The 14,394-nt window shown below is 38.5% G+C and overlaps 1 protein-coding gene across 3 annotated transcripts in view; it reads right to left on the bottom strand.

Annotated features, from left to right (window-relative positions):
• The window catches only part of GOSR1 (golgi SNAP receptor complex member 1), a 52,686-nt gene extending 45,141 nt beyond the window's left edge, over positions 1–7,545 (bottom strand). For 2 of the 3 annotated variants that reach the window (XM_032428594.1, XM_032428597.1), the window contains exons 1-4: positions 7,439–7,545; positions 4,894–5,014; positions 606–693; positions 132–239 (exon numbers count right to left, since the gene is read on the bottom strand). In XM_032428594.1, the coding sequence (XP_032284485.1) occupies positions 132–239; positions 606–693; positions 4,894–5,014; positions 7,439–7,469 (348 nt within the window). In that variant the 5' untranslated portion in view covers positions 7,470–7,545. The remainder of the gene's footprint in view (positions 1–131; positions 240–605; positions 694–4,893; positions 5,015–7,438) is intronic. The other variant, XM_032428595.1, reaches the window with a different exon arrangement.
• Between the last annotated feature and the right edge of the window lie 6,849 nt (positions 7,546–14,394).

Below are 14,394 nucleotides of genomic sequence, written 5' to 3'. Positions count from 1 at the left end.
TTTCTACAGCATAATATTATTATCTCAGAAGATTCTTCTCTTTATTCTCTTAAATACATGTATACACATTCTATTCAGAGATTTAAAAAAAACACTACAATAACTTAAAAATCTCAAGCCCAATATATTACCTGCAATATATCTCTATGTCTCTGTAATGTATGCATCAGTGCTGCATTCAAAGACGGGACACCTGCACTGTTGGTATATTCTGCCATTTTATCATTTACTCCTGTAAGCTAAAAAGAAAAGAAAACAAAACCAATCAAAATATTTTAAAAAGCACTATAAAGAGATAAAAGTAAATTTTTGCCTGTATGCTCTTTCAGCTAATGGCAAAGCAAACAAAAAACCACCCCAAAACCAAAGCCAAAATGACAGACAAGGATTCAGTATTTTCTCCCAATAGTCCAGAAAGCCTAAAATAATAACCATTAGACCTGAGAATGGCTATAATCTAAATTCAAGGGGCCTGGGCAGGCACATATCTTGGATGAAAGGGTGATTTCAATAAACATGTCTGCATTAATATAATCTAGTACCATATCTAACAACTGATTAACACAGTTAACTAGTAAAATAGCCATTTAACAGAAAGTACTTACCCTTGCCAAAAGCTGTTCAATCTCAATTGCCATTGTTTCAAACATTCTGTCTTGGCTTGATCCATTTAAAAGGGGTGTTGTGTCAGAGCTAAAGAGAAGTTCCATTAAAGAGAATCCATTACTTAAACCTAATCCTTTATAAACATACTTAAAATAATAAGGTAATTATTCTTAAAGAAGTCAAGTGGAACCCCACAGACATTCTCTGTTTAAGAAACTGTAACTTTTACAGAAGTTTTCCTATAAAGATCACACACATTCTAAATATTAAATTCAGTATAAAATATAATTTTTTTTTGAGAGAGAGCCCATGCATACATGTGGGGGGGGGCAGGCAGCAAGGGGCAAAGGGAGGGAGAATCTTAAGCAGGCTCTACGCCCAGTACAGAGCCTGATGCAGGGCTCAATCTCATGACTCTGAGATCATGACCTGAGCTGAAATCAAGAGTCGGACGCTTAACTGACTGAGCCACCCAAGTACCCCCGGTATAAAATATAATTGTATATAAGATTTTCCTGAACTTTAATACATACATCTAACCTTAATAATGTAAAGAAATTCCAAATGCTTGTTTATTATTTCCCAAATGAAAGTAACTTAAGCAATGTCAGTGCCCAATTAAATGCTGAATCTAAAAGTATGTGAAACAAAACTGTAGAACTAAGTAGTACTACATATAAAAGGAGGCATAAAAGGTATTATGGATTATGTTATGGGATCTGTGAGGAACAATCTTTTAAATTTTTACTCCAAAGCAATAATGGTTCCTCAAATTAAGTTCTCTCTTCTTTCCTCGACTCTTAACCAAAAAGAAATAAAATTGAGATTTACATAATCCACAGACTGGATACCTAGTTATTAAGTAATCAGGAACTGGCTTTAAGTCTAATATAGATAGCCATTTCCAGCAGGGAAGTTTCAGTACCAACTCTCTACATTTCCACTTGTATTATGCAATTGTTTCAGGGTTTTTTTTACAAAAATGTCAACTGTCTTCTAACCTGAATAGTCAGTCAAAAATCTAACTTTTTACAAGTGAAACTTATGTTTGACAAATTCAAATTCCAAAACCAGATGTGCAGGAAATTTGTCCTGCCTCTTCTGAAAAACCACTAACCTTCATTTGGTCCCCAAATGGTATGCATTATCATGTGAGCAGCTCAATAGAGATCTGTTATACTGAACACAGATAAGTAGACAGGCAATGACAATGGTCTTTAATCTTACTGAAGACTTTGTCCTGCTCAGTGACAGTGCTCGGGTGTGGTGAATGAAAACTGATTAAATCATCAGTTTAACATCAAAAAAACACTTTAGCTACTATTTCCCTTCTCCACATACAATTCCACAGCAATAGTAATGGGCAATGAAATAACCAAAAAGTAGCTAATAAAAAGGATTTTTACTTTAAGATGTTTAATTAGGCCCAAATTTGTATTTCTTAAAACATTTCAATTTACTTGCCTTAAAATATATCCAAATATCGAGTTCTTTATATTTCAAAGCCAACCCAAAGTTCTGTGGTTATCTCTTAGAATGTGCCCAGGCAAAAATGCTCTAAATACTACTAATACAGATCCTCCCCTACCAGATATATGAAAAAGAACAATGGGCCAACGAATGTGAGCTCCATGAAGAGGTAAACTGCCTGTTCACAGATATATGGCAAGCACCTAGAATAGTGCCTGGCACATGGTAGATACTCATTAAATACTTGAATGAATGAGGAAACAATCTCTATATTCACCATTCTCAGAGTATATGAGTCCAGGGAAATGGTCAAAAACTCCTTCTCCGTAATACTGTGATTCAGTTAAATTGAATTCATTTTATAGATATGTGATGATTCATAGACCATAAAGTTCTCAAAATACAGAAAGTAAAAAAAAAAGTTACTCCTAGATGAAAAATTCTGGTCATCACTAAGATTATTCATTATGACAATCTGGGCAATTTGGGCAATAACAAAACACTTTAAAATAAACATTGGATCTTGATCCTCATGGCCTGAGGCTTCTTACTGAAGGGAGAGTTGGGCTGTAGGAATCTACAAAGTCAGTCCCAATTTGTTGTAGAATTTCTTAGGAAATGTCTTCAAGATAGTTTTCCCTTTAAAGGAGTTGTAAAAGTATTAAGTTCATGAAGCACAGAAAATATAGAAAAAGCATCATGTAATTGTGTCTCCTGACAATTCAGAGTTTTAAAATTGCATACTCACTGGCATAGTCAAGTGGAAGACTTAAATTTCGGAAAAATGCTTTCTAGTGATAAAATTAAGTTTACACATACAAAAGAACCTTCCTCATTTTCTTTACTTGCTAAATAAAGGTAAGTCCAAAACAATGTACTGCAGTCAAAGCTATGTGACATGCCAACGGCTTATTTTTAGGTCCTATAGTCAATATGTTGGCCTCGCTATCTTTAATTCTTTAAAATTCTTTTTTTTTTTTTTTAAGATTTTGTTTATTTATTTGACAGAGAGAGACACAGCGAGAGAGGGAACACAAGCAGGGGGAATGGGGGAGGGAGAAGCAGACTTCCCGTGTGCCCTTATTAAAAAGAATCAATACTTTGGCTATGGTGTTCAAATTAGTCTTTTGTTGGAATGTTCATAGACATGTTTAGAGTACAGGCTCTGGAGACAGAAAGACCTGAGTTCAAACCCATGCTCAATTTTTATTGTTTTATTATTATTAGGTGAAAAAAAAATCCCACCCACTGCCAATCTTCAAAAAAGTATGTTAAATAAAAAAAAGGATAACAACTAACGACTCTGCAACCAGCAATTCCACTGCTAGATATACAATATTTTTATAGGTAAAAATGTTCCTAGCAGTCTTCATATAAAATGCTTAAAACAGTACCTGATAAAATCTTAAAAAAAAAGGGGGGGGGGCACCTCGGTGGCTCAGTTGTTAAGAAAGAGTCTGCCTTTGGCTCAGGTCATGATCCCAGTGTCCTGGGATCAAGCCCCACATCGGGCTCCCTGCTCCGTCTGTGGGAAGCCTGCTTCTCCCTCTCCCACTCCCCCTGCTTGTGTTCCCTCTCTTGCTATATCTCTGTCAAACGAATAAATAAAATCTTAAAAAAAAAAACCCAAAAAACAGTACCTGATACATGATGAACACTGTCAGCTATTAAAATTATTACTATTATTAGCAAAAATTAGAAACAATGTCCATCTACAGATTACAATATACAACTACACAGTCACAGTATGATACTATATGTAGCAAACGAATATACCAATGTATCCAAAGCTTAAATGTATCCAAAGCTTAATCACAAAGATAATGTTAAACAAAACCAAGTTGCAAAATGACTATAGTAAGATACCATAAATTGTTTAGGAACCAAACATATGTAGTAAAAACATAAGAAGATGGGGGGGCGCCTGGGTAGCTCAGTCGTTAAGCGTCTGCCTTCGGCTCAGGTCATGATCCCAGGGCCCTGGGATCGAGTCCCGCATTGGGCTCCCTGCTCAGCGGGAAGCCTGCTTCTCCCTCTCCCACTCCCCCTGCTTGTGTTCCCTCTCTCACTGTCTTTCTCTCTGTCAAATAAATAAATAAAATCTTTCTTAAAAAAAAAAAGGAGATTATGGGGAAGCAGAAAATGGGATACTGATAACTGATACCAACCGAACTGATAATGATTATTTCTTAAAGAGGGAGAGAGGCACATAAGGATCCATTACTCTTTATACCTCTCTAAGTGTCCTAAATATTTCCTAATTTTTTTTTAAACAAGTAGATGGCCTAAAGTGAGCCTAAGTTTCAAAGATAAGATTACATTTTCCGTATGTTCAATACAGTAGTATTCCAGTTTCTCAAAAAAGAACCAAAATTAAAAATAGCTTGGATGATTAATAGTGAGGATACACACTGCATTAGATTCCTTCTAAAACACCAGAATAGCAGTATGTATACTTTACATTTGGGTAGTTTCTCAGATCCAGTTAGCAACCAAGAGATATAAGAAATACAATGTGGGCAAATCAACCATATACCATACACTGGCTGAACTAGAAAAAGAATGAGAAACTCATTCTTAAGCCTTAGCATTTTCCTCCTAACACCATCACAACCTTTGCCTAAGGATCCCAAATGAATGCTAGTTTCAAGAATTAAGAAGAATTTTTATAAATCACTAAAATAAACAGTAACAAAAAAATAAAATACCAAAAATTCACCAATTGGTCAAGTTACAGAGTTATATATTTTAGTTTATTTTTTAATGCTTTTAAAACATTCTATGGTTTAAGGCATAAGAGACAGAATCTGGTAGTACCTATACCTGTCGCGTCTTCCATCTCGGGCACTGCTATGACTGTAACTTGTACATAGTTTACTGAAGGAAACTAGTTTCAGGTCAAGTTCATTTTCCAGCTGTCGAGCTTGTTTCCTGAGATCTTTAACAAAATTTCAGAAGTAAATAATTAAACACAAAGAGTCCATCAGCAGACATAAAAATTACAAAACTATTCTGAAGAAAACAAACTATGAAAATAATCATATATTGATCTAGATTCCCCATAAAGAAAAGTGTTAAAAGGAGAGAGCCAAAGACTTACCCAGAAAAGCAAACTGTCTCTTATTTAAACTTCAGATGGGTCAAGAAGGGGAGAAACAGTGGGAGGTGGAAAATTTCACCTGTATTCCAAAGATAGCTAGACAACAAACATTCTAACATCTCTGAAATTATTTCTGTAACAATGCCTAAAATTCTGTAATTTGGGGGGAAAACAGAAGAGAATACAAATCATAAAGAAACTTGAGTATGGGTTATGACCAGCAGTATATCAACTTATAAACTAACTTCATTAAAAAGAAACCATCGCTGTTTTTGACAGAGATTTTCCTATCTCTTTATATTCCAAAGCTTATGAAATTCTTAGTAGAATGACTTAGTAACTGAAGCTTAAAGAAAAATAATCATTAACAAAGGATTAAAAATTGGTCTTTCAGTAAGTTTACTGAAAGACATTTAGAGACTCTTAATAATAAACTATGTGACTAACAAGGTCAAATATAAGTATGGCAAAATAAGGGCCTAAGTTTTAAAAGAATAGAAGCAAACAGAAACATTGGTATAAGAGAAGCCCCAGGCGGGAAACCTACATCTAGATGTGAGTACTCTCATTCATGGTGAAGTGGACCTCAAAATAAAAGGGCTGAAATTTAGAAAGGAATATTGTAAGGACCTCATCTTTCAGGAATAAGGATTACAAAACATTATTTCAATATATTTATCAGCAACCAGAAGTAGGAAGCAGTATAATACACTGGAGCATATTTTGCCAGAGACGACCAAGTCTCAGAATCTTAGCTCACCCTAATGTTCTGAGATTCCGAGAACTGACTCTGAGATTTATTGAAAATCTACTTAACCTGTGAACCTCCACTTTTTTTTTTAAGATTTATTTATTTATTTGAGAGAGAGAGCGCCCGCACAAGTGTGAGCAGGAGCAGGGGGAGGGGCAGAGGGAGAGGGACAGAAATCCTCAAGCTGACTCCCCGCTGAGCTCGGAGTGGGACATAGGGCTGGATCCCAGGACCCTACCTTCAGGGTTTTTCTATGCATTAGTAACCATATGCTTAAAGCACAGAGTAGGTTGTTAATAATAAGCTGCTATAATTATTATAGCACGGCGCTTCAAAAAACTATGGCCTAATGACTAGCATTAAAGATACCAATAGCCACTTGTACATAATTTAAAAATATTTTCTATCTAGTACACATATCAAATAGGCATTTAAATGCATGTTTTAAACTATAATCATGGTTCTCTGTAACTAGTAACTGTCTTCCCTAATACAAAACATCAAGTAAAAGTAAAAACTGTCTTCCCTAATACAAAAACCAAGTAAAAGTGTAAGAAGCAAGTATGGATGAACTATTCTAAGTTCTTAGACCAAGGGGCTGATAGTGACAATACTGTTACTTGTGGTTTCCAAGTGGCTTCGGAGAGTAGTTTCTATTGTAATAAAGCAGAGACAATTGAAAGAAAAAGATGAGCCTTCTCTGATCCCTGGTCGTCATCATGGTCCAGGAGTGAGTTTTACATGAGCCCACTTTATCGGAACATATTTTCAGTAATTAAATAAACGTACTTGTCAAATCACAAGACGGTTTTTTGTCTGTCTGTTTTTTGGGTTTTTTTGCAGAAGAGGTATAGCAAATGCAATCATTGCAATTCACACTGGTTCTCTCAACTTTCTCTTTTTAACAAAACTCATATCCACAGCAGAGGGTAAAGTTATTTCCTCTGCCTTCAAACGGGACTCGACACCCAATCCTCGAAGTCCTAGCCTGAAGCTCCCAGGGGGACCCAGTAGGAGACATTTCGTTCATATAACTTCCCTCGATGGACCGGACTGACAAGTTCCTTCTTTCCCTTATCCTACTCAACCGTCCAACAGTGAGTGACCTCAACTCTTAAAACGCTGACTCTTCCAGCCTCCTGGGCTCGGGATATTCTCGTTCAAAATTCGTCTCCTCTCGAGAGTTCGTGCCCCAAACCCCTTCGTCCAAGTTCGCTTAGCCCCTCAACCCAGTTCTCCTCCAGTGACTCAGGACCCTCTTCCACTCCATCGCCGCTCCGCTCTCTCCGCCCAACCCCTGCTCCAGGTCTCGCTGCCTCTCGGGTCAGCCCCCAGCCCCAGACCGTTCCGTCTCTTCAGCCCCCAGGGCCGAGGCTCCCATTAGACAAGCCCCACCCGCCGGCTCGGCCGCTCCGGAGGCCAGGCTCTTTCCTCTGCCGCCTCCCGCAAGACCCGTCCCCACCCAGCCCTTCTGCCTCTTGGCGAGACCAACACGGAAGCCTCGCCCTCACCTTCCCAATAATTGCTGGTTCCTGCAGCCATCTTTGTTGTCCAACGTCAGTCGGAAAAGGAGAGTAGAGGCGAAGCGAGCCAGAGAATTACCTCCGCACCTTCTTCCGCCCCGGCGCCAGGGCCGATGGGATACGTGGGCTTCCACAGACACCGCCACCTGGCGGTCAATTAATCATTTTCCAGCTTTTGAGCAGTGGGGCTGAAGACCAGTCAACTCCAGACGCTACCTGAGTTGTCTGTCCTTCTGGTGCTCATATCCTCGCTCGGCGCCCCAAACCCGCATCATCGCCCTCAATTCGGCTAATCCCCTCTTGGCTGCTTGGCTGAGAAGAGAGTCATCGTCAGAAGCAAGTCCCTGTTTCCCTCGCCTTTTCTCAATGTGTGTCTTCAGCCAACCTCAGGCTCTTTTCTTCCCAAGACCAACCTTTCATCCTGAGTGTGTGCTGACTGCTTCCACGTACCTCATCCTGCCCCCTTTCAACCTGTTGGAATCAGCTGTCCAAAGCCACCCAAATAGATACATAAATTATCACAGTCGGTTTGTGTCCACATTTTACCAGTTCTAGTGAAATGTGGAAAAGTTACCTCCTGTAAAGGTGTTTAAATCATACCTGTCCCTTTACCCACTCCCATTTATAACGGTCTTGAAGATTTCCTCTACATTCATTGAGAACCACACCAGGTAATGTTATCGTTTTTGCTTTGACTGTCAAGGATAATTTCTAGAATTCAAAAGCAGAAGGAAAGCCGACTGTATTTACCCATATTTTACTCTTTCCATTTTTCTTTCTTCATTCCTGATGTTCCAGGCTTCCTTCGTTTATCATTTCCCTTCTGTTTCAAGAACTTCGTTTAGCCATTTTTTAAAGAGTAGGTCAGCTGGAGACAAATTCTACTAGTTTTCCTTCATTTGATAACGTCTTGATTTCCCCTTCATTCCTGAAAGATATTGTTGCCAGATATAGAATCTGAGGTTCACAATTTTTTTTTTCTTCAGCACTGGAAAAAATGTGCAATTCCTCTGTCCTCTAGGGTTCTGATGAGAAATAGGCTGTTCTTTGAATTGTTTTTCCACTATAGCTAAGGTATCCCTTCTCTCACTGCTTTCAAAACTTTTTTCTTTACTTTACAGAAAGTTGATTAAGATGTGTCTTAGTGTGGATTTCTTTGGTTTTATCCTGTTTTGGATTTGCTCAAGCTTCTAGAATCTTAGGTTTATGTCATTTGCCAAATTTGGGGAATTTTCAGCCATTGTTTCTTCTAATATTTTTTTCTGCCCCATACTCTTTTTCCTCTCCCTCTGGGACTCTGATGACACAAATGCTAGATCTTTTGCTAGAGGCCTACATATCCCTGAGGCTCTACTAATTTTTTTCAGTCTGTTTTCTGTTGTTCAGATTGGGTAATTTCTATGTTCTGTCTTCAAGTTCACTGACAGGCATATCTTTCCTCTCTCCCCTCCATTCCGCTATTGAGCCCATTCACTGAGTTTTTTTATTTCAATTATTGTGTTTTTCAGATCTAAAATTTCCGTTTGGTTCCTCATATCTTCTATTTCTTTGCTGAGACTCTGTTTATCATTTGTTCTAAGTTTATTTGTAATTGCTCATTAAAATATTGTCATTATGTCCTTGTCAGGTAATTCCAACATCTGTGTCATCTTGATATTGACACCTGTTAATTATATTTTTTTCCTTCAAGTTGAAATTTCTTAGGTCCTTGGTATAATGAATGATTTTTAAGTTGTAGTCCTGGATATTTTAAGGTATTATAAGACCCTGGATATTCATATATTCTGTTTAAGCAGAACTCCTCTGACATTGTGCTGGTGGGGGTGCTGGGGAACTGCCTGTTGCCACAAGGTTGAAGTAGAGAAGTTCAGGTTCTCCCCTGGCCTCTGTAGATAACCCAGGTGGTATGTTGGAGGTGCCCTGTTACTCTTCCCCAGATGGCCTCCACTGACATTATAACAGGGGGCCTTATAACCACTGTGCTGTGATGGAGGTCCTAGCTCTCTACTTGGGCCTTTTTTTTTTTTTAATATTTATTTCAGAGTGTGTGTGTGGGGGGTGAGGGGCAGAGAGAAAGGAAAATTAGGAGAGGAAGCAGACTCCCCGCTGAGTGCGGAATCTGAAGTGGGCTCCATCTCCAGACGTGGAGATCATGACCTGAACGGAAACCCAGAGAGTCTGATGTTCAGACAACTGAGACTCCCAAGCGCCCCGACTTGAGCCTCCTTTGACACCACCCACCACACTGGCTTCTTTACAGCCAGGTGAGGGTGGAGTCTACGCCCCCAGCTCAGCCATTGCTGTAAGGGGTAGAGATGGGCCTCAGTTTTCTTGGTAGCATTTGGTTGGAGTAGTGCAATTATTGTCTAAAACTAGTCCATCTTGGTAGGCTGCCCCTTTCTGTGTCCTTTGGCTACAGAAGTATTTTCTCCTGGGCTTTTTGTGTGCACATTTGGCGTCTCTGGATTGCAGCTCCTCCATTATGGGATATATAATGCAACACCCACTGTAGGATATATGAGGCAGAAAGAAAACCCAAGGACTTCACCACATACCATTCCTTGGATCCTGAGGTCCCTGACTGGTCTGCATTCTTCTCTCCACTGTCCTGAGTCTTACTTGTTTTGTATACAATACATATGAGGTTTTTTGCTCTGCTTACTGGGAGGAATAGCAGAGAAATACATCCACTCCATTTTGTCTGGAATCAAAAGCCTCAACTTACTTTTAAATAGATTTTAATTCTTTGCTAAAATTCTTCATCTTTTCATTTTGAATTTATTCATTGCCATTATTTTAAAGTTTCTGATTGATACATGAAAAGTCTATAACTCCCATGGGACTGTTTCTATTTTTCTCCCTTGATCTTTCATCTTTTGATATTGTCAAAGTGAAGTAACTTTCAGCTGGATGCTGTATATTATAAATTAAAATTTGTGGTAATCATTTGAGGCTTCAGATGATATCTTCCTCCAGAGACAGTTTACTGCTGCTTCGCGCAGGCAGTTCGAGTAGTGGCACATCAGCTTACTCCAGTCCGGGGTGGGACTAAGACCACGTAGGACTCTGGGTTTGTACAAATTTGTCTGTTTCTGATTAGCCCTTGCTTCTAATATGTAGCCACTCAAGTGTCCTAACTGAAAGCCTGTTGAACAGTGCCCCCTTCCTTGATAGGTGCCAAATTTGTATTTTCCCCGACCCAATGATACTGCCTACAGCTTCTGCTTGAGGTCTCTGCCTCTTGACTGACCTCCCTGCTACTAGGTATCTCTCTCAGTCACTGGTTATGAATCAACAAATGCCTCAAGGTGAAACTTTAGTATCATGTTCACCCCTGAATTCTCTTTGCTCTAGGATCTCGACCCCATAAGTCCTTGGTACCTTAGTACTTCTTCAATCCTTCAAACAAGTGTTTTGTTTTGTTTTTAAATCCAGCTTTTCTAATTGTTCTTGATGGGTAGGTCTTTTTGTTTCAAGCCAATTCACCCACAGCTGGAAGTAGAACTGAATTATCTTATTATTTCTAATTTACCTGTTGGTTATTTTGTATTTTTCACGTGCACAATCAAATCTGCAAGTGATGACAAATTTGCTTTTTCCTTGTCAATATCCATATGTTATTTATATTTTCATGCTTCATGTCTGAGGTCTTTTCCATCAAGCTAGTGAAATTCAGGCACTTTAGTGGGTTTTTTTGTGGGTTTGTTTTGGTGATAGGGAGGGGCTGTAAGTGCTCCAATTTTGCAATACTCATTTATCTTGCAAGACTCTTAAATTTTCCTCTTTGCTGCTTTTCTTTCTCATCACCTCATTGTCAAAGGGTGCTTCTCCTTTTTCACTTTTTTCCTCCACCAGAAGCTATGTTTCAGTGCTGTCCCTTCAAATCATGCCTGCCCCCTGTGAATTGTGCTCACTTTGAAGCCCCTTGCCTATAGTTTGTGCTCTGATCTACTTGGACATGTTTTTAGACTCAGACTGAAGATGGACTTGGTCTTTCTGGCAGTAGTTACAGGACTAATGTCTGCAATGCCCTTGCACAGGCATCCTCCTTCTGTCTTTCTTGCAGTTGATCTCCGTCTGCCTTTGCTGCACAAAACCTTGCACTGGGGTGGTGCTGGGGCAAGCATATGAGAGTACATGCTAAGATTTGGTGATTTTTCTCATTTTATTCAGGTAGTTTGACGTTTCAAAATTCTCCGACTTCAAGTTACGCTGAGAGTGTGGCTTTTGTGTAGGTTTACTTTTTCCTTCTTGTTCTTTGCATTATTTTGCAATGAAATATTGGGAAACAGGTAGCTTAGGTTGCCACCAATGACTTCAGTTACCTGGAAGTTCATATTCTTGAACAGTATGTTCAATATAGAATTCTATGTTGGAAGCTATTTAATGTTTTACCCAGCACTTTCAAAGTATAATTTTTGCTGTATTCTGGTTTCCATGGTTGGGAGTGAGTCTAATCTTTTAGTCTAACTGCTAATTTTTTGAAGTTAATTTATTTTCTTTCTGACCGCTTTACTTTTTTTTTTTCTCTTTGTCTTTGGTGCTCAGCAGTTTCACTGACGAGTCTAGGTGTGGGTGTTTACTTTTTCTTACTTAGAATTGAGTTTCTTTAATCTATAGATACCATTTACCAATTTGGGAAAATTCTGCATCATTGTCTCAAAATAGTTTCTTATGCTCCATTCTTTCTCTTCTATAACTCTGATGATCAAACACGTATTAGTCTTATGTTAAGTCCACACTTTTACCCTCACCTTCCTATTTTCTACCTTTTTGTCTCTATGCTGCATAAGAGAGTTTCTTTGGGTCTGTTTTGAGGTTCACTGCTTCTCTGTGTCCAATCTGCCATTGTGACTGTGCATTCTAACTTCTGTACTTTCATTTCTGGAAGTTCTATTATTTTATAGTTTCCTGTGATAGTCTCAGGCTTATCTTTTATTCTTTGAAAACATAAGTATATTTGTTTTACAGTGTCTGATAATGTCAACACCTGAAACCAGTATAGGACTTTTTCTGCTTTCTTATTGGTGGTTTCTCTACATGCTTGGTTATCTTTGCCTGTGTTTGGTCATTGCAAAATCATGAGGTCTCCATCAAATCTAGGATGGAAATACCTTCCACTAGAGAAGAAATGAGTTTAACTCAGTTACCTAGAGGTATCACTACATGGCTTGATACCTGGATCACCTAGGCTATGCGTGCATGGCTAGATTCTAGACACAATATTTGCTGTGCCCAGTCCCTTTCAAATGTGTTCCATTCAAGTCCTGCTGAATAGAAAACTATATATACAATCCTTCCCCTGTTGCCCTCCCAACACCCACATCCTCCAAATAAAAACCCAGTGCCAACTCTATCTTTGCAACTTTTCTGTAAATCTAAAACTATTCTAAAATTATTTTCTAAAAAAATCCAGTTGTCCAATTCAGCCATTATCATAAGCAGCCCACTCGCCACCTATCCCATTCCTTATTTGTAGGATCAATTCTTATGGGCACCTCACATCTTTCAAACACTAAATCAAAAGCCTGTTTGATCTTGAACTCTACTGGAATCATACAAAACCTAGTAAGTGACAATAATAATTATAAACATTAGAATAACTTCAAATACTCAAAAACAGTAGTGGTTCAGATCTAGCCATCTAGATCTCTCCCCATGACCCCTTTGCTTTGGCTCAATCTCCATGACAATCACAGAATGTAATCCATGTTACAATTTCTATTTGATCTACAATCTCTTTCTACATGTTCCATCTTAAATTTCTACTGCTACTATTTTCCACCTACAGCTTCGATTGCATCACAGCCCCTTTATATTGCTTGTAATTGAATCCATAAATTGTCTTTGCTGAATTTGAGGTGTCCATCTCAATATACTCCCCCTTCCAATTACCACACTTTCAATCTTCTCAGCCTTCTGTCTTCAATCTTGTCCATGCTGGCCTCTAAACTTGGACAACTTTCTGCTCCAGTTCTTGCTTGCCTTGTCTACATTTGTTTATACAGTTAATAGGGAATAGGATTCCATCTGACTTCAGACAAAATGCAGAAGTAACATGCTTGTTTTTAACATTCTACTGATTAATGTAGGTGGAAATTGTGATATTAAAGTTAAAGTTGGGAGCCGCCTGGGTGGCTCAGTTGTTAAGCATCTGCCTTCGGCTCAGGTCATGATCCCGGGGTCCTGGGATGGAGCCCCGCATTGGGCTTCCTGCTCGGCGGGAAGCCTGCTTTTCCCTTTCCCACTCCCCCTGCTTGTGTTCCCTCTCTTGCTGTCTCTCTCTCTGTGTCAAATAAATAAATAAAATCTTAAAAAAATAAAGTTGGGCTTTATATACTGATTTCATTGCTTTTAAATTGTGGGTAATAACTGAGGTATTTATCTGAGGTCTGCAATAAACAGCATACGATCAGTTGGCATTCTAGCTGCAGGTAAAAATAAGAGATGAAGCCCTAACACAATGGCATTTATTCATAACTGAGTAGTGTTAGCACTGAGCATCATGCGTAATTGCTGAGAACAATCAGCTTCTAGAAACCTGAAAAATGAAACATAATTGATAGATCACCACTTATGATACAAACCAAAAGGTTCTTGATCAGTTATGAGAAAACTCCTGACAAAAATTCAGGAAAATATTTCAAACATTGAGGGGAAAAGAACCATTATTACTATTCAGACTTCTTGCCACAAGGTAAGTAAGGCTCTTTTCACTGAATAGGCATAAATACAATCTAATTTCATTTAAAAACAAATATGAAGCATTTGGCACAATTCTAAAAACTTTACTGCCATGCTATAGACAATCTATGGGACTACATAATGGAAAATTTCATAGCTCTTTTTTTTTTTTTTTTTTAGTATTCATGTGTAGGGATTTCTTCTAAATTAAAATGACCACCTGTAAACAGATCTTCGTTTGTTCATATATTTGATACAAT

This window comes from Phoca vitulina, unplaced genomic scaffold (genome assembly GCF_004348235.1).
Source record: "Phoca vitulina isolate PV1807 unplaced genomic scaffold, GSC_HSeal_1.0 scaffold40, whole genome shotgun sequence".
Lineage (NCBI taxonomy): Eukaryota > Metazoa > Chordata > Mammalia > Carnivora > Phocidae > Phoca > Phoca vitulina.
Note: the sequence above shows the minus strand (reverse complement) of the source record. Positions and strands in the feature narration are given on the sequence as shown.